At 40.2% G+C, this 26,470-nt stretch overlaps 3 protein-coding genes across 12 annotated transcripts in view; 2 read left to right on the top strand and 1 right to left on the bottom strand.

The window, feature by feature from the left end:
• Positions 1-3,741, top strand: part of Tsl (membrane-attack complex domain containing protein torso-like) — a 48,948-nt gene extending 45,207 nt beyond the window's left edge. For all 7 annotated transcript variants that reach the window (XM_076323244.1, XM_076323247.1, XM_076323246.1 and 4 more), the window contains exon 3: positions 665-3,741. In XM_076323244.1, coding sequence (XP_076179359.1) covers positions 665-1,060 — 396 coding nt within the window. In that variant the 3' untranslated portion in view covers positions 1,061-3,741. The remainder of the gene's footprint in view (positions 1-664) is intronic.
• Positions 1,340-14,642, bottom strand: LOC143152767 (tetratricopeptide repeat protein 5). 2 transcript variants are annotated; one of them, XM_076323242.1, is made up of 9 exons: positions 14,596-14,642; positions 6,993-7,313; positions 4,169-4,519; positions 3,837-4,079; positions 3,698-3,751; positions 3,420-3,605; positions 3,092-3,264; positions 2,852-2,996; positions 1,340-2,781 (listed from the first exon to the last, which is right to left on the bottom strand). In XM_076323242.1, the coding sequence occupies exons 2-9, from the start codon at positions 7,023-7,025 to the stop codon at positions 2,662-2,664; spliced, it is 1,305 nt and encodes a 434-aa protein (XP_076179357.1). In that variant the 5' UTR covers positions 7,026-7,313; positions 14,596-14,642; the 3' UTR covers positions 1,340-2,661. The 2 variants fall into 2 exon arrangements, with proteins under 2 accessions (XP_076179357.1, XP_076179356.1); XM_076323241.1 differs by lacking the exons at positions 6,993-7,313; positions 14,596-14,642 and adding an exon at positions 4,726-4,999.
• Ubl3 (ubiquitin like 3) overlaps positions 6,022-26,470 on the top strand; it is a 151,316-nt gene continuing 130,867 nt past the window's right edge. Inside the window, exon 1 of one of the 3 annotated variants that reach the window (XM_076323251.1) lies at positions 6,022-6,489. Coding sequence is in view for 1 of the 3 variants with exons in the window: in XM_076323252.1 (XP_076179367.1) it covers positions 6,460-6,489 (30 nt within the window). In the remaining 2 variants the exon portion in view is untranslated. Of the gene's footprint in view, positions 6,490-21,094; positions 21,581-26,470 lie in introns of those variants that run through there. The other 2 variants (XM_076323252.1, XM_076323253.1) reach the window with 2 other exon arrangements.

The following is a 26,470-nucleotide window of genomic DNA, read 5'->3' as shown; positions in this document are numbered from 1 at the left end:
TAATTTCAACGAACATTGTGTTCTTTGACAATACAAACTGGGGACAGTTAGCACGATCACGTGTTTTGGACAGACGCGTTAATGCTTTCTTACCAATACGCGAAAGCTCGAACATTCCGTTCAAAGTGTTTCAAACAACCTGGTAGAAACGATTCGAGTAATACGCGTTCGAAATCGTTCAACTCGTATAGAATAGGTTAAGTTCGTCGTACGCTCCGATCTTCGCAAATATTAATCTATAGTCGGTTCAAAATCGATCGATTACTCACGGTCACGTAAAGGTTAATCCCACCATACTATATAGTTACCTGCCGCGCCATCTATCATCGGCTGACGCGACACGCGTACATACGCTTTGTGTTCGATGCAAATGCGTATAAGTAACATTGAGTTTTTACATTCTATAATTTATCTCTGAATCTCTCGAGTTTCAAAAATCTCTCGTGAAAGATTAAATAAATAAATTTATCACGGAAATATTACGAAAAAATCTAGAACGATCGACGGAGAAAATTCGATACAATCTCTTGTTAATCAATGCGTTAGAAATTACCTTGATAACCAACAATTAAAGTAACGGCGTCGATCGTTTACGTTGACCTATAGGTGAAACAAACAGGTGGGAAAATAACTGGCAATAATTACAAGGCTGTGTTTCTTTCAGGTATTCGTCTACACGCCTCAAGCGTATCTGCGTATAAAAGAGCGCTTGAAGACGCGCGGTGTGGCGAACCTTTCGAATCTCGAATTAAGTAACTACTTCTCGCCGTGGTACGCCGAGCACATCGGTTCCATACAAGCCGCGAGCGGGAACCGTACCGTTGAAGCATGGGCGGTGGAACGTCTTCGAAATCAATATTATATTTTCTCCCATGCCAGCCTGTTGAAACTCCATGGAGATGCGATGCTGCTGAAGCAACTCGACGGACTGCTTGGAAACGAGGCGCTGTTGCAGCTACAGCTACGAACACTGGCACCCATTTTCAATGACACTCAGCGCCGCGAGTGGTTCCTCGAGGTGATCGACAATTACTTTAAGTTATGGGAAGTGAACATGTGAAGACACGTGCCAATCACGGAAGAAACGAAAACAATTGGTACGATTCCGTTTCGCTTGTGTGATCCAATCTGTACGCAGTGGATCACAGTGCCGGTAACGTTTACACAATGAAAAAAGGACAAGCATCGACCGATGACTCTGACGAGAATCGATCGTCTGTGACTTCGAGACGATCGATTACGAATTGTCGTTAATTCGAGGTCCACCGGAAGTTCGCTGTTTTTTCCGTCGAACGGACGCTAGGATTTAATAATGAAACGGCCAACTATCATATTGTTATAAATAAGTATTTATTATTATAATCGATAATAGAAAACATTTTTATACAAACGTTTTAAATATATCACAAGCATTTTTCCCAAAAGTATCTGACTGAAAAATGAGCGACCTCTTGTCTCCCTACTTATAGTTGTATTTTTGATATTAGATTCGCTAACTTCCATCGGATTTTGATCCGGTCAAAGATATTGCGATAAATATAGAAACAAGATTCGCGATTTTTTCTCCTTCGTGTTGAGTTTGATTCTTTTGTTTTGAATGAGGTGAAATTTGGTCGATGAACCAATATGTGTGAAAATAAATAGACGTGTAACGCGTTTTCGGATAAATTGTAGACTTCTACAGTTATGGACGTTTTTAATAGAGCTTAAACGAATCGACGTAAATGATTGAATACGCATAAGAAAAAAATGTTATTTTGTATCTTTCGTACGAACGAGTCGGAATTTATATTATTGGCACGGTAAAGTGACTGATGAATAAAACTTATGCTAATGTTAATGAGTTTGTTTAAAAGTGAAGTGTTTTGTGTTATTTTAATTCTAATATTTTTCTCAACTTTTAACTCACCTAATAATGATAGGCTTGTTATAGTAAAATTAGTAATAGCGCAATGCAAATTCGGCAAAAAATTCAATATTAGTGTCTATAAAAAATACACAAACGTGTATTGCAAGAATCAGTATTTTTATACGTAATTCATCTGTACTATGTATAAATTGACATTGAAGCTAACAAAAAACCTCAAGTACCCGAATTCATTGACTTCCATCAAATTTTGTACGTGTACAATGACTTGTTACTAAAATACATAAATCATTTGTTAATGGTACAATCAACTTTCATAAAATAACAATACACATTTAAAAAGTGTTGTTTTAAAACACTACATTATCTGAGCACTAAAAAGTTTGTAAATTTGTAAATAAAATCATTGGTTTCCAATGGTTTTCTTCATTTAGTACGCACCAGATTTATGGGTTCTTGAAGTTTCTTTGCAAGTTAACATATCGTAAACAAAATGTAACAAACTTACGTGATGTGATCGTTCATGTAAGAAACAAATTATGTAAAACAATTTCATAATTGAATTGTTCCTAACTTGAACAATATCTTTATAAGTAAACGCGCAACAATATAAGTATATTCGCCTATCGTCAGCGATATTGACTGTGGTAAGATTATTTAATTCTATGAATGTAATAATACTTAGACTCAAAATTCAAATATCACATCGGCTATTGACGCACGTCCGTATTCGTTATAGGAAAGTCTCGTTGTCAACTATATTTCACTATAAATCCGTGAATAAAATTTTGTGCTCAATCGGTTTTTTTAAAGGTGTGAAATTTCGCAGAGGCTTGTTGCTCCCTACCTAGTTTTTTTCCATTAACGACCAATATGACTGGTGTTTCGACTCGTACAGTTTTAAAATCAAAATCCTGGAAGACATACACTTATGTAGTTACTTTTAATAGTACTTTTAAACAAATGTATACACTCTATACTTACATTATTAAGATAAGAAAACTTTTGATGAATAACAAAAGGTTCAGGTATAGCAACAGAATCTCCGACGGTAACTCCACGACCTTTAGCAAGGTTGTATACTGTTACAGCAATACACGTTTTTTCTTCATCAACGAGACAAAAAGCGCTGAAAAGTTTTATATATATATATTTATTCGTTAAGGTAATAAATACTGTTTCTTATTTGTTACAGTTTTTTTAAACATTACAAAATATACTTACAAAGGTACGCTATCGGTATCTTGTATCCAACATACTACTTTCCCAAATACAACTTTCTCTGGATTGACTCCAACAACCAAATCTTTCAGCGATACTAAATCTAATGTTACAGTTTTCTGACCAGACGTAAAAGAGCCACCTTTATATGGTCCCAAATGTTTAACATCCAAAGCCTACATTTAATTAGAAACCTATAAATATGTATATGTACCAGCATCACACATTATGTTTGTACAATCTTACATTTCTATAATCTTAGAAGACAAAAAGGATTATAGAGTCATAGTTCAAAATATAGGAAAAATATAGTGTTTAAAAGTTTAGATACCCGTATCATTTGGTACAATCTCTTCGGTTTTACTCTTCCATTATTGTTTACTAAATTTTGTACATCTTTTAAATATTGTAACAATTCGTCCCTTTTGTTGCGTGGTGTTTCCCATATTGGATCTAATAACATTGCTCTTTCAAACGACTTCAATGCTGCACAATATTCTTCTTGATACTTTAAAGCCTAATACCATTGTTAGTTATTTATACAAGTACAAATTACATACTATTATCTTAAAACTTTTGTATAGTATTTGGAAATTACAAAATACTTACCACTGCTTTATTATGAAATAAATGAGAATTACTTCCTGCTACGATATCTTTTTCCTAAAAACAATTTTCAAATTCTTTTTACATGGTAAAATAATGGAATTACAAAGTTAAAAATTTAGTAACATTACTAATTACTTACCGCCTGTATATAAGCTGACATGCAACAGCGTAAAGTTAGAGGATTCTGTGCTACTGTAAAAAAGGAAGACAAATAGGCATTTCCCAAAATAGCCCAGGAAGTTCCATCCGCTGTATCGAGACTAACTGCTTCCTTAGCATATTCCAATCCCTGTTGTATATTTTGTATTCGTTGCTCGATATTGGAAACTGGTTCCTGCCTGAGTACCATTGACAGATTTCGTAAAGATACTTTATTTCTACCCTATAATATTTGTAATTATGTTATAACGATACAATATGTAATTAAGAAATATAAGTAAACAATATATTATTAAAAGGAAACAGTTTTACATGACGTAAAGCACCGACAAAACAGTTTTTTGCCTGTTGAATATCATCATTTTTCCAATAACATTCTCCTAATTCGTTCCATGCTTCTATTAAGTTAGGTTCTAATTTGACTGCTTTAGTTAATAATTCCTCTGCTTGAGACATAAAACGTTCTGTAACATTTAAGGCTTTTCCCTTCAGGTAATAATATTTTGCTCGTGATCCATCGATCTCGTATCCTTTACATTCATCAAATTTGTTCAATGTATCTTTCATTTCTTTTTCCACATCACCGTTCTTCTTAATAGCTTCCTCGATAGGACGATTTTCAAAGTAATGATCTCGAAAAAAATATAATGCGTTTACTTTCTCCTAAAATAAATATTCGATATTACTATTACAGAGTTAGAAAAAAAGCTTAAGACTAAGGCATAGTATACTTTGAATGTTAAAACTGTTGCAATAAATATTGTGTTAGAAATTAGAAGGAAATGGTGAAAGGTTATATTCCATATGATAAAAAAGTATAAATGGATCCAATCATTATCTAAATTCTAACATTAAAACGGTATAAGTACCGTTAGAGCTACAATAGGATCTTCTTTGACAACATTAGTAGATTGTGCTCCTGCAACCACTTTATCATCTATAATTGCAGACATTTTTTTACAATATTTTAATAAAAGGTTTATCACAGATATTTCATTGTGCGTCAAATATACATGAAGTATGTAGTTTTATTCATAATTCCCAACTACATGTGAACGAATGCTTAAACAAAGCAATGTAATCTATCATTCGCAACTGTCAAAACTTCAGAGTGACTGAAGAGGTTATATGCTAATATTAATGCAGCACTAAAGTAGGGTAGGGTTTACAATCATATTAAATATAATCAATATAAACTACTTTACAATTAATAATATAGGGATAAAATAATACAAATGCATGTATAATTTAATCGAAAAAGGAATAGATTGGTCGTAAAAAAAGCAATTTTGAAAGTTGTTTACAATTTACAATTATATATACTGGGTGTCTTGTATGAAGTATTACAAATTTATTAAAGCTGCTTTTTTCAAAATTATTAACGATTACAATGAAATTATTTTTTTTACACAGCATAAAACATATTTTTTGCTGTTATTTTTTAATTGTGCAAAATATGAAAAAATGTTTTCGAATGCATATCATGATCAATTGATTTTTAAACGAAGTATTAAAAAATGAAGTCTATTAAATATTCAGTCTTCATATAACATATTCTCTTCGTAAATTTTTCGTGGACAGAATAATAAAATTGATTTCTTTGTTTCCTCTCTGTAAATTTTTATATGTATTTGTTTTTTTATTAATATTTATTTACGACCTCTGAATTAACACTTTGCTTATGACAATACGATGTCATTATCGTGCATTGATAAATTGAAATCATCCAAAGGGCACCCGTACCAATCTTATCGTTACGATTTTATTGCGGAATAATCAGTCGCATTATCGATCTGATCTTTACACTATACGATATACGATTTATTTCCTTAGAAATGTTTAAATTAAAAATTTCCATTCTTTAAAATTGACAGGCGGCAATTTTCGTTCTAAATCATTAGTAATCCATCGGTACATAAATAATAATTGATTTGAATAGTATCGAGCTCGTACTGTACGAAAGGAAAGAAACATTTTTTTAAATTTTCAATTATTATACAGGCTCTAGATGTAATAATAATAGTCTCTAAGGAAAGATTTCAAAACCCTTCGCAAGAGACACCCCGTATATTCGCGGTAAGCTTCGTTCGCATGTCTAGCGTAGATCCGGTTCGTGTATAATTCCGAAATTAGCCGAGGGTGGCGCGATCGTTGTTACTCCCACTGCCACCTGTCGAGAGCATCGAACGGGGCAGACTAGTCCATCGCGTACTCTGTGACCGAAGCTTCCCCAGAAGGCTGCATCGTCTCAGGATCGCCATTTTATGTGTTTGGCTCTGAGACTGGGACGGTGGGTGCGTGCGGTGCAAACTAGAGAGCGTATTCCGTGCATTATCTGCAAGATGTTACCCAAATACTTTGCGCCCGACATGTACAAGTAACGACAGGTGTCGGAGTGAGTGATCGGGCAGCGAAGGCTCGGGCCGAAATGGTCCCGGAATAGTGAGCTGTGCGTGAGTGTGTTTTCATCGAGTAGTGCGTCGCACTGGCTTTTCACTGCTGTCACCGTTTGTTAATACCTGTGCCATTCGGGAAAGTCGGCTTTGGGTCAAATTACGGACGGCCTCTGGATTCCTCACGACACCCTCTCGTCACCATCTACGATGAGTTCGCGCAACATACCCTCAGACAAGGTGAGTCTTGTCACTTTGTCTAACATGTCTACCGCACCCTTCCGCGCCTCCTCTTTCTTCTTTATCCTTCACATTCACGCAATCCTCGGCCGTTGTTCGATCGCGATCGCATAGTACTGTTTCACTTAGCCGCACTTTTATTCATCCAAGTCACGGCCATGGAACCGTCAATGCGTAAAATTTCCCTCGGATCAATGAGATGCCTGGCACACGTCGGTATACCCTTTTCTCCCGATTAAACAACGGATGCTCACCCTCGCATCAGCGATACATGTATCTCACTCTTTTTACACGTTGTCATCGCATTATCGTTTCCAGCTTCCTTCGAATCTGTCGCGCGAGAACGTCCCCCCGTATACCGACACTCGCGAAACACCCGAGCAGTAACAGTACCGAGAGATTCCGGCTCAACAGTTTGACGTTTAAAGTCGAACCGTAAGAACTAAATTACCCGCGCGATATAATTTTATACTTACTCGATCGATCGTAAAATCGGTACTTACAGCTTTACGGTCGGAGAGTACGAGGCGCAACATTACGAGCGGTAAATTTGCTTTCTGATGTCATTTGCTCGGTCGTTGTTTCACTGTCGCCGTAAATTTACGCCCGTGATTAATTAACGCGTAGCCTTCGATCCCCGTAATTCCCGTTGAAAATCCCCCCTCGGTCGTATCCGCGATTTCACTCGCGTACTTTACTTTTTCGCGTCGAGGGCCCTCGCATCGTCGACCGTTCCATCGTACCGCTCGTTCGCGGCTACCCGTGAATTAATTGTGTCGCGAAAGTCGTGTCGCGAACGTTCTCCACGCGCTTTGAGTTACCTGCTGGTATAGCGGTGCAATTTTTACAAAGTCGCGACTCCTCTGCAAAGTGCGCGCTCTCGTCGCCGCTCTAACGAGGCTGTTTAATTGGCACCAATCGCGTTACGCGGAATATAAGGGCTTTGTGTTCGTCCTCCTGTCTCCTATCGATTCTCCTTTTGTTTCGCGTCTAGGTATTATTAAATCAGCGAACGAAGCGACGACGCTGTAACCTCACGGAATATGCATACGCGGGCCAGAGAATAGATCGACCTGGCCTATCGCGGCTAAAAATATCGCCGCGCATCCAAAATTCAGTGACATCGATAGAGCGGAAAATAGATGCAAATATTTGTACGGTCGGTTCGCGGACCGATTATCTACAACCGTTCCCGTTTAATTTCGCTCGTTCTTCCCTTCGCGATTAATCGAAGGGGTATTGATTACCCTTCGTTGCGCCGAATGAAGATTTATCGTTTACGGGATAAAGCATGGGCGAAAACAAAGACAAAGAAATACGAAGGACAAATAAGTACAGGAACGGGTGAATTGTTTCGTTGATTCCCGACAATGCGAATTTTATCTTTTAATTTTATACACTTGGAGGATGAATTTGGTTATACGCTGTTACAGAGCTACTCTTTTTGCTACCATGGGTCGCTGGAGTACTCTGTTATTTTTACGTCCAGTATTTAACCCGAGTTTTTAGTAAAAAATTTCCGTTTCTTTAATATTGTTCCTTCGCATAATGCGGTAAACCGTGGTAAAAATTAAAAGACGATTCGTTTTTCATCGATGTTGGTTAATATTATTCACGTCCGTTGACGTGCAGTTATGCGTCAAGACGTACAAATTTTAATTTCTTTAATATCGTTCGTTCGCGTAATGCGATAAACGACGGTAAAAATTAGAAGAAAAATTAATTTTCCTCCAAGGTTTTAATATTGTTCCCTGTTGATTGAAATTAATCGTTGTTTCTTCTTTCTAGAGCAATTTCCTATAGAATAATTAGGCTAATAGGGAGTTAAAAATTTTTATAGGCGAGAGTTAACGTGGTCCGTGTTTAGACGATGCGTTTGCAACGATTACGTAAAAATTCCTGATAGTCGCGATTGTTTAGTTGTTGGTACGCGGTTGTTTGGTAAAAAAAAAAAAAAAAGAAAAAATAAAAGAAAAATCGAATAACAGCGTTCCGCTGTGCTGACGGCGGGTTTTCAATTAAGAAATGTTTTCCGCGGAGAATTGCGGTCCCGAGAAGGTTAGTTTCGTTACAATTAATCGTGCAAATTGGAATTCATGGCAAAGTACTATTCCGCTGTTCGGATCGTGAATGCGGTGGCCTTTTAAACTGCCGATACTCCGTCATTTAATTATTTTATTTCGTGGATGTTGCGTTCGCAAGGAGGTATCGAAAATTCTCCAACAAATTCAACGGGTATTAGAAGTAACGGTTATTTTCATTAATTTTAATTCTATTTACGGATGAATTTTCACTCGAACCGATCGAACGAGTATTAAACGTTGCATCGTAGCTTTCGTTAATTTTTTATTTCATCGACCGGTGAATTTTTATCCGAACTAATTGAATGGACATCGAACATAATTGATGCTTTCGTTAATTTTCATTTTGTTAACGAACGAATTCACATCGGAACGAATCGAACGGTCGTTTCGAATAATCGAAGGCTCCGTTAATTTTCGTTTCGTTTGGAGAGAAATATTTATTCGAACGAACACTCTTCGAGGGTTCTTAGGAAACGTTGATCGTACGGAGAACTATTTCTTATTTGAAAACAATTCCCGTCGAACTGAACGAACGATTTCACTTTAAGAATTTTCATTCCGTTCAGAGACAAACTTTTGCTCGAACGAATCTTGAATTGCATCAAGAATTGTTTCTTATTTGAAAAGAATTCTCATCGAACTGAACGAACGAGCTATCCTTTAAGAATTTTTCTTCCCTTTGGAGACATACTTTTGCACGAACGAATCTCGAATCGTTCGACAAAGTATTTCTTGTTTGAAAAAGATTCTCATTGAATCGTACCTATTCGATTTTCAAATTTACATCGTTTAAGAAGCTTCGTTTCGCGGGGAACATTTCGCGTAAACAAATCTCCGATCGTATCAAATGCTCACTCGAGTAGGACACTGAATCGAATAAACATTCATCGAGCCTCTATTAACCCATCTTAGACTACGCATAAACTTTAATACACGAATTTTCACTCGAGGAGAAATTTGTCGAAATTTACATTACAGATGATCATTGGTTCGCACTGTATCGATACAATATCGCACGAATGTTTCAATATCGTTAGTTACCTCGTGAAAGACATAATTAAACTATTACCAAAGTACACGTGAATACGTTCAGAAAATAATCATCGATTTTAAAGTTAATAAACGATTTCTCCACCGATACCAAAAATGAACTCTCACCCCTCTAAACGTTCACTCTCTCGCGATATAAGTACTCGTTCGAATTCATTCCCTCGTTTCAGTCCGCGATTACGAAAAATAACAAATCTCTGCACAAACAGGATTCATCCTCTGGTTCCCAAAAAACCTGAGAATTTTAATCATCCCCGGTGTGCTTCACTCCCCGATAAAAAGTTTCAATTCCTGAGATAAAATCGTCTCCGGCGTCTACTCGTTAAAAGTCTCCGTAGCGATCCACGAGTTTCTAACTTTTATCGCGGGGTTGCCGTATTATATTTTACGGAACAATAGAAAGGCAACGGGGTGGGGGGGAGTGGAGGGGGAGTAGTAGGAGGAGAAGTTTGAGCGCGAGCCACTGTACGTTTTCAAGGTAACGTCTCGAAGTTCCTCAATCGTCGTTGAATCCTCGCGTTCATTCCGCTCGGCGGATACGTGATCTATCAACATTCGCTCGGGTTCGAAAGCTATATAAAGCCGGGCCGGGAGAACGTGTCTCGTCTTGGAGCACGGTTTCGTTGCAACCGCCCGCCATTGTCGTTGATATCGGGTAAGGCACGGTCAAGGTCGATTAAAGAACAAAACGTATTTCTTTTCTTCGTCGGAGAGAGAGAGAGAAAAAAAAAAAGGAAAAGAAAACTAAGGATTCGTACGAGCGACCTCCCGGACGATCGATCTTTCCTCTAACGAGTAAAATAAACCGTGGCGAAAACCCTCTTTCCTTCCTGGTCGGGATATCCTTACCAGTGGTCGATATCGAATTTTTGGGAACGAAGAAAATAGGTTGGGTAAATCTCAAGTATGGAATTTTTATTTCGGATATTTATTAATATACTTTTTGAGATATTAGAAAGAAATCTTTGTCCACGATGCATTGAATTCTATCTGTACATTGGAGTCCAGAAGATTTCAAATCGCTCGTCGATTAGAATTGTACGTTTTGATCAATTTTTTACTCGTACATTGTTCCTATGTCCTATTTTTGGGAAGGAAGGAAATAGGTAGGGTAAATCTCAAGTATGGAATTTTAATTTCGGATACTTATTAATATACTTTTTGAGATATTAGAAAGAAACCTTTGTCCACGATGCATTGAATTCTATTTGTTCACTGCACTCCAGAAGTTTTCAAATTGTACGTTTTGATCAATTTTTTACTCGTCCATTGTTCCTGTGTCACTTAAGAGAGATAATTATATTTTCAGAGATTTTGGGTATTAAATCAGAAATTTTCAAAACTATTACAGGTCATCAATAGTCACCATGGCATTCAAACGCGTTAACACTAGAACTACCAAAGGGGTAGATTTCACATGTTTCGAATATCCTTTTAGAATTACTCAAACATCGCTTGTATCTTTGTCTACAATATTCGTGAACGGTTATCAAAACAGACAACTAACGTAAATTAATTTACCCTTTCCCCGTATAATTTCAAAAATACGCACGAGATCCGATAGAAATGGTAATACAGTCAGCGTTGGTAGCTCTAGTGTTAAAATCCGCGTTGTATCGGGGTTCCTCGTCGTTCGTGGAACTAAAAGTCGAGCTGTCCTTCGTCGACGAGGAACGACCAAGGCGGATCAAGGCGAATCCGCTTTTGTGAAACGTCTAAATCGATTTTCCGTGTCGAGGAGTCGTCGACGCGTCTCGTATATATTTTTCTCTCTCTCTTTCTCTCTCTCTCTTTCGTTCTCTCCGCCGTCAGAAATACGTCGGACGTGCTCCTCGGCGAGCGTACTCGCCTATTCCCGTTCTCTTTATCCCGAATCGCGAGCATAACTCGCGTACGGTGGTTTCGTCGGATAAAGGCAGCTGTTCGCCGCGTCGACGATGACGTGGTCGAGAGACGGCGACGTTGTTCGCGTTTCACTTGCAAATGTTTAATTGCGCCGCGGAACGACGATCGCGAAGTCCGGTTGATTTGCGCGGCGACCAGGCTGCGTTGGGAGTAATAATTAGTAACGAGGGAAAAAGAGAAAAAAAAAAAAGAGGGAGCGCGCCGCAACGAGCGAAATAATCGAGCCTTCGAGAAGCGTAACTGTTGCAAATTACCGCGTTTCGAACGAATTTTAATACCGGAACGATACTCGAACTCGCTTTTTACAGTAGGGGTAATCTTGTATCGGGAACCTAGTATAACCAGTATTGGAAGAATTGTAAAGTATGGGAATATTTCTGTTATGGAATCAAATTTGTTTTTTTTTTTTTTTTAGGGATAAGAGTATTTATTCGGGAATTATTTTGGGAATTTTTATTTACCAATCGTTACTCTGGTTACTTTCTCGGAATGTTTCATTTACTAATTATTATTCGGTACTTGGAAATCAATTGAACGCAGTTCTAGTTCGTTTCCTTCAAATTCGCGATAACTTCGCGTTGAAACGTGTTCTAATCATCGTGCGTGTTTAGATATTGATCGGTAAATTTGTTTGCTTCGCGAAGCGAGGTCTCTTGCAAATTTTGCGTTCTTCTCGATAAATGGATGCAGCGTAATTTGTATCGATTGGTTCAACGGTTAGCATCGTTTACCGAGATCGTTATCATAATTCCCGTGTCACGTTGTGTTTCTAGAACGGTAGTTTTTATCGAATATTACGTACGATTTTAACCATATGCAAGCGTATTTAATAAACCGGCTAAATATTCTGAATAATACGTCGCTTATATGTGACACCGATCCGTACTCGATACTTGGTTTGTTTATACGGACGTAAACTAGAAAATCATCCGTGTCCCGCGTACGTGACGTTGGTCTCCCACTTGAATCGTTGTGTCACAATAAGCGCGATGGGGAACCTGTTAACGCAACGTTGATTTTTATCTCGTCTTCCGTAAAAGCGATTAAAGTAAATTTCACATTCGAAATCTCGTTCGAACGAATGTCAAGAAAAACCATGATTCTTAGGCACGCGTAGATATCGAGTAGCTACGAAAAATTCTTGCCTCGTTAAGAACGAAAGAGCGCAGAAATTTCGGACCAGTGGGGGGAAAATTGACGAGAAACCGAGAACAAAGAATCTGTTCACCACACGTTCGAATGACTCGAAAGAATCTGAAAGTATCGAACTGCAAGGTTGCAAATATGGTACGATCGATAGGTATCCGATCGAAACAAAAGGATGACACATGGTAGAGAGACGCTTGAAATTTATAAGCACGACGAGTTGCGCGAGTACACTTGGTCGGATTTAAATATCGAAAGCTTGCCTATGTTTCGCCAAGTTGGTGTCTCGTCGATCGACGAATACGTTTAGAAGGATTCGCGGATAAGATTCTGTGAGAATAAGAACTTATTCGAGATTCGATAACATTCTTAACCAGTTCGCTCCAAACGAGTGATACTCGTACGGTACGATCTGGAGCAGAACGTGCTACTACGAGTCAAACTTGTCCATTTTGAACAATTTTGGGTACTGGTTCTCATTTATCCGTACCAAGCGGAAAATGTTACAATTACAATCGTGATATTGTCAAGAATCTCGAAGTCAATCTCGAATTTCTTCCACGCAATGCGAAAGCTTGAAGGCTGAACGGATCAAGACGTCGTCGCTCGAGTATCTTCCAATTGCAACAGTTGAACAGTATTTTTGGAAAAATAACTCCCATGTTCTCGCCAAATAAGAATTAGTCTAGGAGAGATCTAGACTCGCTGATCTAATGGCGCAGTAGGCTTACCGGTTGAAGTCGCAGCCTTTGAGAAAATAATTCCAACGTTTCGTCAGACCGCTGTTAGCTTCGTTAGGGGTACGAAGACTCACCGATACCGATCTAATGGCACAGTAGGCTTACCCGTACGAGTCGTATCCTTTTGGAAAAGAATCCCAACGTTTCGTCAGACCACGACCGGCAGCTTCGTCAAGAGTTCGTAGACACAGCGATACCGATCCGATGGCGCTGTAAATGTACAAGTCGTACCTTTTTGGGATAACAATTACATACAGCGTTTCGTCAGTGGACTTCAATTAGAAATAATGCGTCGTTATTGCGTCAGTGAGATCGGTATCGGTTTGCACCTAGTCTCGAAGGTATGCCATCTGCATAATGTTTTCGAGTTGTTCGAATAACTGCGCTACGAACTACGCGTAATAACCGAAGTTCGGTACGGTCTTCGTTATCGGGAATTTTTCGTCGAAAACAATTTCCAACGTTCTATATTTTACGTAAAATAATATAAGCAGAGGGGTGAAATTCTGGCACGTCTACCGTTACACGTAACGACGAAACAATAAAAAAATAATGCAACGAGAAACGATCGTTTTTGAAATTTTCAACACTTCGGTCGTCGAATCGATCAAATTGGAATTAGAAAAGAAAAACATTCCTCTCGTTCAAACTCCGCGAACATTTATCCACGCCGCCGAGTATTACCGCGACTTTTACGATATCGTATATTCTCCGCTAATTGCACACAACTCTAATCACTCTCCAACTTGTTGATTATCCGATGTTTGATAGTTGCACGTGTCCGCGTTGATTCAATTATTAACGGTAATGTGTTCGCTATCGGTTTCAACCCGAATCTGATCAGAACTACTTTCATCCATGTTTCAATAAGAGAGCGTTTCCTACGGAAACACGCTCCGTTCTCGGAAATAACGAAACGTTTCCAACGGCACGACCGAATAATCGAGATCCCGCTACACTCGAATCGAATGTTCCGCTCGTGGAAACACGGCGATAAAAAAAAAGTTCCCGTAACGTTTACACGAGCCGTCCTAATACTTTCCCAAAAGGGACACGGTTTACATCCTAAAACCCAGTGGCCGTTTTACGTCCAAGAAGTGGATCGTTCGTTCTTTCATTTTTGTTTCACGTGTACGCGTGCGCGAGCGCGCGAGCGCTCGACCTCGTTTGATGTCTCCTACCGTTTCGTAGCAGAAGTTGCTGGTACCCCCGCCTCTCTGTACGTATCTGTTTGCTCGCTGCGGGTAACGCGGTTACGCTTGTAACATGTTCCTCCCCATTCACTCGAAAAGTTAACGTTACTATCGGTGCTTCGGCTTTTTTAACCGTGTAGCTAGAGATACTTGTTTGGCTTTTACGATGTATCGTGACCTACTGAAAAGCGAGGAGGCAATACGGGCGCAGACACGATTGCGAGGCCGGGGCTCGGGCGGCCGCCAGCACTCGAAGCGTAACGACGGAACGCGATCGATGCGTGCGTACCACTTCTGAGTGACTCAGGATCAAGGCAAACTGCACCGACCGACCGACCGACCGACCGACCAACCGACCGACCGACCGACAGACCGACCGACCGACGCGAGGAACGCTGGCTCGTTAAAAGACACCGTCGCGTGGACTTTTTTCTCCCCTTCCCCTCCACCCTTTTTTTTCTCCTTTTTTCTTTCTCGCTTCCCCACCACCGCCCCCGCGGTACTCGTATTCCGAAAGCGACCGCGGTCGATCGTACGTTTCCCACCGAGAGAAATCCGACGGTAACACGTACGTGTCGTAAAACAACGTTATTCGTCGTTTCTTTTTTCTTCTTCTTCTTTTTCACACGCCGCCGCCGGAAACAATTCCGGACGATCCAGTAGAACGGACGAAACATCGGGGACAGAAGGAGCCCTGCGAATTTAATAGAGTAATATTTTCGTTGAACGCGTTACGTACCGGGCAACCGCGGCTCGCCGTAACGATCGTTAATATTTGTTACAACTAAATACCAACGACAACCGGGATACGCGGCTTCGTATCGTATAAATTCTACTCCTGCGCGATTCAAGTTACTCTCGAGCGCACCGTGCACTCGCTACGTTCCAATTGATTTACGATTCGTTCCGTTTTGTTTCTCGATGCTTGGTAATTATGTAACTTGTACCGCGCGCGTTCCTCGCGACGCGGGATAAGAGGAATCTCTTCGGACTCCAAACGGGTACAGAGTGTCGCGGATGTTTTTCCTTGGAAAATATTACGTCCCGTACTTTCTATTTTCTATGTATTTTTCCTCTCTGGACAAGTTTTCACGCGACACCGTGTTCATGGACTTTGTTTTTACGTAATACTTTACCGTATCGGTTTACTCCGTTGGTGTCTTTTTTATTTTTCTAGATCGAATTATGTAAACGAAAATTGTTTCTTTCGGTACTTCCTTGGTGTATAATTTATTTTTTTTTCTTCTCTGTGTTGAAATACAGGTTTGATGGTTTTGAAGTTGACTAACGGTCGGTCGAAAACTTTCAATGAGAATAACAAATAGTTTATTCATTGGCAGTTAAACAACAGCCTCGTTGACGTTTGAATTTACATTGTGTTAACAAAAAGTGTATCGATCCCTCGATGCGTGAATTTTAGTTTCCTTTAACGGTTTAACGATACGTTAAATTTGTATCAACTGTGAAAGTTTGTATCACGAAGCGTGCCAACGAAAGTTAGTTGGGATTTCTTGTCCTTAATGATTGTATCCTCGGTGAACCGTTCCGAACGTCTTTTATGTACGATCGGGTAATAAAGAATTAATTATTTTCATGCACGCGTTATCTGACATTGATCTCTGGAGCATGTCAGACGAACGAAATTATGCATAATAACGAGTGAAATTCGTGTCGAGAGTACGCGTTACAATTTTTTTCATAACTAGAGAAAGAAGTAACCTGTTCGGGGTCGTTGTAAATAATAGTTTCTCTTCAATTTCGTTACAAATTTTGTACAGTCCCGATCTAACAAATATCAAAGTAGACTGTACGTAATACAAAGTTACAAAAGAATCGAAATCAACTAGCCGTTGAACATCATTGAATGGTTATTTCCATCCCGTGCACAAGTAAAAGTTGTTTCCAATGCGATTCACGGTCGAAGAAATGTCCTTGAACCTGTTGATTTTGACCCGACTATAGTCAAATTTAACATTATTTTATTACGAGTATGAATACTAAATCAGTCCTGTTCGAGGGTAGATTCCCTCGCGCCATTTTGTCACCCTCCGTCACATTATGTTTCTATTCAACGCGTACATATACGTATATATTACAGTAACGGTGGCAAAATGTGGAAAGGGATTTCGTTGCTTCGAACAGCTTTGAAACGTTATGAAATGCACATATTCTACATCCAATCGTCGCTATATTTTCCCAAATATTTTCCTTCGTGGTAATGATCGTTACTCGTCGCTAAAAAATTATCCACAAAATTCGTTCCTACGCGCGAAACCATTCGACCGTGGAATTTATCTACGTAAAAACCCATACAATTGCTTAGGAAAATAGAAGTTAACAATAATCTCTGAAACGGCGCACACGGAAGCTGTCGTCGCGCAACGAATCTAACATTTTATTCAAATACGGAACTAACGTATTTTCTGTTATTCCGCGTACGTCATCAAGTAAAATACAATTTAATACGGCGAACCGTACAAGCATATTTCAGAGTACACTTTGCATTCTGGCTCGGTAAATATTCAATAAAGCCCGTTACGGTATGGTGGGGGGGTTGGTGGGGGCTTTTTACATAACAATGTCGCCTGAACGTTTACGCCGCGGTTATCCGCGAATACGACCCTTACGCCCTCCGTCGAGAATACTCGAGACCCCTTCGCTCGCTCGCAAACTCGTCTTGGTACCATTTCCCCATTCTATTTTAAATCCCTTGTTCTTTTGCTCGGAGAGCACAACACGTGTCGTGTTTACACGCGTACTACGGAAACCTCGTTAACGGTGGGGTGGGGGGTGGGGGGCGGGGCTCTATATTGAGACGCGAGAGCGGAACGAGACACGGCTCATAAGGAACCGAACCGGTCCTGTTTACGTACGAAGCAAATAAAAATTTGTCGCGGCAAGGAGGAGCGGGGCACGCGTGCGCTACGCTCACACGTCCGTGAGCGCTCACGCGTCCCGGACACTGGGCTCCGTTTACCGTGTAAACATTTTACGGAAACTTCGCCACGGTGGGAAGCGGTTCCCGCGCGAAACGGCCGGCTTACTTACGTGATTCGCGACTCGTGGCGAATTACACTTTACTTAAAACGGAAACAAAGGAAACCGCCGTATCGTTCTCGGAAGTTACGCCGTTTTAATTCGTTACGCGTCGTTTCAGCACCCTTTTTTCCACCAAAGGTCCGCCTTTATTCCGCGTTACCTTTCCCGTCCGTCTTGGTAAGTAACTCTTTGCATTGTCCGCCGTGATACGGATACTTAACGTCATCTGTGCAGCACCTTTTAAAGTTAAATTATTCGTGGCGTTGGAACCCGGACGAACGAATTTATTCCGCACCAACGGCGATCGGTGTCCAACTATTTTTATTTATTTCTGCACAGTTATTACGGAAACTCGTGTTTTTTTTTTTTTTTTTTTTTTTTTTACGCTTTTTACGTTGTTAAATATTTGTAAAAGTGATGAGACGTTAATTGTTACGTGGAAATATGAGATATCGGACGGTATTACAAGCTTATATTAGAAAATATTTCACAGTAAATAGGATGTAAAAGAGTACAATGAAAAGAATACGTGGTTTTGTTCAAATATTAAGGAATTGTATCGCGTGGAGACTTTCAGAGTCCGGTGAGAGCATCGTTGTTATATCGGGTTGTTCGGAAAGTCATTTCGTTTTCCAAAATGGAGAATATCAAATTTAATAAAATGTTTATACACTATAAAACGAAATGACTTTCCGACGAACCCAATATATTTACAAAATTAATACGATATTAATTGTTACATAGAAATAATATCCATCGGACTCCAGTTCAATAGTTTACACGGATCTTTCCATCACTGGACTTTGCCATGTGTATTCGTGTCGTCGAGAGATTCTTTCTCTTTAAAATAACTTTTGCCGTACATAAGAATATTTGTCGCTCTCGCGAGAAGCGATACGTGATTGTCTAGCGCGAGGAGTGATTTTCTAAAAACATTATTTCGATGCTTTTTACTATCACGATATTACACAAGGAATTTATATCGCGTAAATATTTCGTATCGCAAGTTTTCTTCTTTTTTTTTAGGAACGCGATTACGAACCGACTCGACTATAATAATAGTTGGAAAAAATATTACCAGTTTCGCAGCGTACCGTCAGATCCGCGTTTCTTTTTTTATCGCGCGCACGCAAATGTCTCGTCGCGCGAGAGCAGTTGCCTGGATATGTAAATTTCGGGAGTTAGGTCCTGTGAAATTCATGATACGTTAAGCATACATTGCCGCGGTACATTCGGACTGATTGCATCTGGACCATATTCTCGTATCGCAATTGCCGGTTCAATTCGTTACCGCCACAGAGGCCGAGAACGACGGACAGGTGCATAAGCAACTGGTATTCACGATCGTTTTCGAGCAGCGATAATATCCGACAGCGGTAACGCGTGGATATTTCTTCAATAACAGAACGCACAATGAACCGTGAAGATCGTAACAGATGGAATTCCGTAACCGGCTGGCGAAAAGTGCATCTGTTTGCTTGCCTTTTGTACCGGTTGTCGGTAATAAAATACAATTAACCACGGTGCTACTTATCGTGTACGGGATAAAAACCGAGCAACCGATTTTATAAGGACAAGCGTGGCAATCGCAATAACGAAACGGCACGGTTAATAACAATATGTACGCGCAAAGTGGTTCACGAAGTAGGTTACCTCGAGGCAATTACGACCACTTTTTAAAAATTAAAATTAAATATTTAATTACCGACCGCGCGACAAAAAAGAAAAAAGAAAAGGAACATTGGCCTTGTAATTGCTACAAATGCGGAGTAGACCCTTCAGAGAGCATATTAAGAGTAAAAAAAAAAAAAAAATAGAACATTGGGTTGAATTTGAAGGAAGATGAGTAAATAGTTGGAATTACGGTGAGAATTGTAGCGAGCGAAAAAATTGGGCTATTCCGACCGGTAACCAGCTGCTGTTACGTTGACAAAGGCAATTTCTATGGTACGATGCAAGGGTCAGATATGCACGTATTTGCGATGAAATGCCATCCTAATGGGGTGAGGTATTTGGCGATCGGTATTAACTCGAGTAAATTAAAAATATATGTACTGTATTATACCGTACGCGAGATTGGTAAAATGTTTACACCGTGGCACAGAGCGGTCGTGACCTGTCAGAATAATGTAATAAATATTATATTCCCTGATATTGAGAGCAATGAAAGGAGACGGTCGTAAATATTTCACCTCATCCCGAATAACGAATTTTAACTCGAGGGGAAAAAAAAGAATAAATTTCTTTGATTGCAAGTTCCCGTGACAAAATATAGCTCGGGGACACCTCGGTGTAAACAAACAGTATTCGTCAGGCTTGGGTCGCTCAGACGCGAGATCGTCTCGGGTTTCGCACTCTTTTTCTGCTATTGTGCCCTCGCTTCGTTTCTTCACCCGTGTCGGTCTATATTGCCAAACGTCGCGCCGTTCGCGTGTTTTGATCATCGAAGCTTCAACCATCGCCGTGGAGGGAACACTCGCGGCCCGTGGGAACGACTTCCGTTGTTAATACACTCTGTTGAAACTAACGCGTAATTATATTCCTTCTCGGTGTTCTCGCGTTTCATGCAATACCGGGCGGAATTTTCTCAAAGCGTAATAACACAGCGAGGCATTCGCAAGAACGAGTAAGGGTTATCTCCGTTACGCTATTAATTACTTAAAGCTTCAAAGCGAACGATAATGAAGAGGGGAAGAAGAAAAGAGAGGTCAGAGGAAGATTCATCGTGCCGCGGTTCCACGGAAAACGGTAACCGTAACGGCCGAGGAGACGAGAAAGAAGCGGAAAGAACAGAGAGGAGAAAAAGCGCGAGACGGTGGGTGGGGGTGGTCGTAGGGTTGCGGTGGGGTGCGGTGGGGGAGGCAAACGAGACGAACGAACAGCGGCAACAGAGAAAAGCAGATGAACTGGCCAGACAAAGACTTTACGCCTGACGTCAGCGCTCCCTAAGTGCAGTGGACGGCGTTCGTACGTACCGCTCGAATATTTATCGGAGCTCTTTCTTGGAATACGAAAAATACTTTTATCCCGACGGACTGTAATTCGAGTCTCGTAACATCCGTGGCTGGATTCCGAGCCGCCGGGCAAAAGACAGAATTAACCTCTTTCCGTGTTTCTCGGTCCCTGCGTTTCCCCGCAATTAGGTTAGTCGAGATTGATAGGGAACCGACGTACAAACATGCTCGTATCTCGACGTTACACGTTTAAAGCGTGCAAGTAAGGGTGCGCGCGGATCAGTCGTTACAGCGTGGCAAGCAAATTTACGAGGGTTTTTGCGCGAAACCGTTTCACGTCCACCGCGCAAAACCGCTCGAATTTCGCCTGATGTGTTTCGCAGGCATTACCGAGCGCGGCCGTATTCAGAACGGCCGAGAGATAACCTAAATTTGTTCTTTCGCGATCTTCCATTTCCGCGGTATTTACGGGACACACCGAATTATTCCGCCAACGTATTTTTACTTTACATTCCACGAGCAGCAAACCAGGTAAAATTTAATACCCGCACGGTTTCGTGTGCAGTTCGCACGGAAATGGGTTAAGGAAAATGAACGAATCGTAACTTTCAGCAATTTAGAGCGCTTAAGTTCCCGAACGTGTTCCCAGCTAGAACGGTCATTAGTAATTGACGACTAACCGTTTTCGAGGCCTGACGATATTTTTTCGGATTCACCCTGACGCTCCGAAGCAATCTTCTTAATCCTGAAGCGTTCTTACGTTCGACTGTACGCTCGAGGTCTTCGACTCAAAAATTTCCCGAGTGTATGAAACCAACGTTTCTAATTCTGTGATTCGACGAGAGGACTAAGAAAATACAGGAGCATCGAGTATCGGCTACTGTAGCGACTTTAACGACAGAAAAGCGATATATTACGAGGACGCAACGGATCGTAAACGACTCTAGGAGCGAGGGTTAAGGCGATGGAAAGAAAATAAGGTTAGGAAAGTTAATTCGCAATAATCTGCGCAATTTCTCTCTACAATTTGACTCTTACAAAAACAGTTTCTTTGTTTAATTTTGGAACGCAAGTTGAATGTTAAGAATGATATCAAAATTGTACCAACTTTTGAAAATTACCGAATGTTTCGGGCATTCAGTGAAACGAACAAAGAGTTCGTGGTTGCGGCCACGTTGAGGAAGTCCCCATTGTTCGTAAACCGATCTGATATTTCATACGCGTGAACGTTACACCGAAATGTCTTTTCGAACGCAAGTAGTACATCGCGTACCGCCGTTCGCATGAAGAGTAACCGAAACAGGGACATTGAAAACGTCTCGTTCGTAAACCGAACGTGTCGATCGTGCGAACTTTCACGCGCGCGATATTACTCAACAGCGGCACGCCGAGTCCTCGTTAGTAAGCTACCCGATGTCGATTCTGTTCTACGCGTGCGGTAAAATCGACGCCGTGTAACGTTTTCATTGCCACAATTCCGCGGAAGTTTTTATACGCTTTCGTAAAAGTGTACCTGACCGCGCGCAAAGAGAAAGTGCACGGACTACTTGTGCTATTCTTGCGAAATTCCGATTCTCGTGGGGCGCGTGGCCCGATTACTGTATCGTAACTCTTGGTCACCCAGATGGCGCGGAGTATGGAGTCCGTGAAATCTGGGATAAAAAGAAAAACAACACGGGCGTACCATTGAACAACGAGACCTTGTGTTCTACAATTTTTGTAGAATGTTCTAGCAATTTTTAAATCATTGAAAAATCGCGACACTTTTCCCAACAAGTTCTGTGAAAAGAATTTTTAACCGATAAGAATTTAAACGAGGATAATTCGTTGTACAAAATTATGATTTTTCTGGCTCGGTGTGCACGGTCCTTTATTAATGGAAGGTACGAGGAAATAGTTCTGTACAGAAGGGGAGACTGATAGTGGAATTTAATTTGTTTCGGGCTACGAAGTACCGACGTTTCAAGGTCTTTATTCTTTCCTGGCTTTTCATGAAACTACGTATGTTTACCGGATCGGTTTTATCTTGCATCTCGTAACGAATTAAACGAATTGAATTACATGGCATTTTTACAACCCATTGCCATGTAAATTGTTCGTAAATTAACCGCAGCTTCTATCTTGTAACAGTGTTATCACGTTGTTCCGGGGGAAATGTGAGCCAACCGGAATAACAGTGTGTCATGAAACATGAATTTGGGATTACTTGTCTACGACCGAAACTGTGTCAAAGTTATTGCCAATGTTTACGACAATGTCTCGTAAAGGGTAGATTAAAATTGCACATTATTTTTAGTTCACTGAATTCATCTCGAAGCACGCCACGAGATTAATCGAGTAAAAAAGTATAGTTGAGTCGAATACTGTCTGCACTGTACAGTTCCAACTTATAATTTAAAAACTACTTTTACTGTAATATAACATTAATCGAAAAGCAATTACAGGGTTGCGTCTGTGAATGGAAACATCTTTTATATTAGTATTTTTTTTTTTCGTTTTACTTGGATAAAATTAATTTCGTACGCAGGTACAGACTATTCACTTTAAATACAAAGAAAATTCTAAGAATGGATATTTTTTAATTCCAAAGAACACATAATATGATAAAGATATTTCTTTTCGTCGAGAGCACAAATTCGAAGATATCTTTTAATTCCCATTGGAAGCTCATAGTAATATATACAGCAATTCTTGTAAAATTATCAATATTTAACAAATACACTTACTTTCCCCCACGGAATATTTCGTCTTCGTGGAGATACCATTCCGTGGTAGACACAAATTTGCAAAATTATTATTCCAGGAGCATCTATCTCTAAAATAACGATACGGACGTAAAAAGGCAAGGTAGTTCGCTCGTAAAAAGGAGCGTGGCATTTTAATCCGTAAATACAGGTAGGAAGCCACGTACGAGCTAAAAATCAGGAGCGTATCGAACACGCGATAAATATATGAAAAAAATATTTCGACTAGAGTGATATCGAATCGGTCGTAAGACGAGACGCGAACGAAAACACGAACTGAGTATAATTCACCTGGATTTTGCAGCGCAGATTTCATTTACCGTGGAAAGTCAGTCGATGGCTTTCTATTGGGACACCCTGATTTTCCTTGTACAAACGAATATTATTTGCACGGAAATTGAGCAGTCTTTGTTGCACGGTTACAGCAACAGGGCGCTCGCAACCGCGTGACTGTGAAAACGTTTGCTCAACACGAGAAGCAAATGTACGTAGCGCTGAACGAGAGACGGCCAGCCGCGTCTAAAATGTTTGTTATTGTGAGAACAAAGTAACACGACGGCAGCCACCACTGTCCCGTAGAACCTAATTAACGAAACATCTACCGAACAATTTCGGAGCTGGATATTTCGCAAAATTACTGTCCGGATGTTAAATCAGTCCCAAGGTTACCGGTTGGTGCATCGAATCCTTCAACGGGTTTATCGCGCACGAAAAATGAATTATTCCTATTAATTATCGAATGGACACGCGGACGTAGATTGAACCAAATTCGCTCTCGGAATATTCGCTGATCAACATTTCGTTAGTTCGTTAGAATTTATGAATCGCCCTGATCGAATAATTTCTAGCTTATTACATCGCAAATATATATCCCGAGCGTCGATTGAAACGTATCAATGTTCGTTAACAGTGGGTACGGTACGCTGATTAAAAACGAATTTACAACGCGTGTAGATCTCGATACGAGTAGGTCTCGAACGTAGTGATTTTCCGTTGGTCGAATAGACCGGTATAAATCCTCGTTTCTCTCTGTATTACTCGGTAAACCATAAAGCTGATGTAGCCCTTCCTATAATTGGGATTATAGAGAAAATGGGGCAAGAATAAAAGGATTATAGAAGTGCTCCGGGGACTGGGTGAAGGTAATACCAACGAGGACCGTACTTATAACGCTTCTAACGTGACACATGATACGTACGTGGACGGTATCAAGGATCTTGATCGGGTCATCGGTGTTATGTAATAATTAATTGTGTAAAATATCGGATGTATCAGCGCCGCGGTTTACGTCATCTTCCATTGACCTCGCGTTTGCTTACTCTCCTTTTTCCATTCGGTCGTTCTTCAGAGCGGTATTTAAATGTCAGTAACCGTATTTAATTTATCGAAATACACGCAGCGTCGTTCGGGCAATAATAATAGTAACGGACGGAATGGTACTAATAATACGGTGATAAATAACAAACGGTGAATGGACGAAGTACAGTCACTGGTGTTATAAAACAGTCTAACTTTAAATAGAGAGGCACGCTAGAATGACGTAAAAATAAGGATCGTGTCTGGCATTATTCACAGTGACGGAAATGACCGTGAACAACCACTTGATTTTGTTCCAACTATAGTAACGCTTAATTTACCACCTACTTTGGTACACCTATTTCAAGACTCGGCGACTCATTCCCCTTACAGGGAAATACTTTTTATCGCCCGATGAAAATTCCCACCGAAACCTTGCCATTCGTTGTTTCTAATTTTAAATTGAACGTCACGAACGATCTTTTCGAAAAGTTTTTATCATCGAATGGAATTGACCTTATCGCCTCCGATTAGAGCCACATTCTGATCAAAAATACGTCCCGACCAATTGTAGCCTAATACGTAACCGACGCTTCAAAGAAACAATCACGGTAAAAATCATTCGTTGCCTTGTTTGACGGTAACCTTCCACCCGCTGTCAATTACACTCAATTTTCCGTAGTCACGTTATACATCGGTTAACCGTATCTGTTCACGGTCCATGGTTGAGTCTTTTTATCATCGACGTTAGTCACTGTTTTAACACGGCTTGGTTAGATCCACAACAGCATGTAACTGTTATGGCTCTGCACCGTAAATGTGTAATTACCTCCACGTACGCGTATTATCCGTATCTACGTTAATCTTACATTTCATACCGTGTACATTTATTGTATTATTACGTTACACGGTTTAGGATCCGCAGACAGGTGTTTCAGAACCGTAGATGCAATCTGCGCTAATAGGTAACGCTCGTGAAAATATTAAGAAGAAAAAGAAACGTTAATCCGTAAACCGATAATCGTTTAGATATTTAATTTCTCGGTGCGTCGGTGGTTAGTTTCAGTGTGTTATAAAATATCTATGTCAGCGGAGTAATCTGTAATTTTGAAACATGTTTTAAAATTTTTTTTAGATAGCCCAGTTTTATACCTGCACGAAAGTGTGTAGCCGCGGTTACGGGAAACCGGACCATCGATAGAAATACCGCGATAAATTTGAATTTATATTATTAATTAAGACGCTCGAAGAGTTTCGTAACGCCAGTATATTCCTACTTTATTACACGACAATTCCCTTTTAAGCTTCCTCGAGCAATGCTCCTTTGCGCCGACCGTGTGTAATAACGTTCACATCCCGACGAACGTTCGCTTTATTGTCGCCATGAATATGTATGCGGCCCGTTATTCGTTTACACGAAACAGTCGTATCGTGTAAATGGGCTCGAACCGGAGAAAGTTCAGTTCACAAACGGCGCCGAAAATCCGGTGTAATTTCGCCGATTGTAATTTCCTGCTGTCCTTCGAGCCGTTATCGTTTCCTTCTTCGACCGTTTCCGCAATTATTTTTTGAAGGAAGCTACATTCGCACCGATTGAGAGGCTTCTGATACAGACTATTCTTTTTTTTTTTTATCTCAAATACTTGTAAATATTCGCGCCTCCGAGTGTTGGGTTCGAAGCGATTTCGAGTTCCTCGATGCAAGTTATTTCTTCTTTGGAAAATAATTTGCACGGTCCATGGATATTAGAGGTGAATTTCGAATCAGAAATTTAAAAGCACGTTTTAATATGCGTCAGCTGCTATGTTAGAAAATTGGAAAAAGTTGCTC

The sequence above is a fragment of the Ptiloglossa arizonensis genome, chromosome 11 (assembly GCF_051014685.1).
Source record: "Ptiloglossa arizonensis isolate GNS036 chromosome 11, iyPtiAriz1_principal, whole genome shotgun sequence".
Taxonomy (NCBI): Eukaryota; Metazoa; Arthropoda; class Insecta; order Hymenoptera; family Colletidae; genus Ptiloglossa; species Ptiloglossa arizonensis.
Note: the sequence above shows the minus strand (reverse complement) of the source record. Positions and strands in the feature narration are given on the sequence as shown.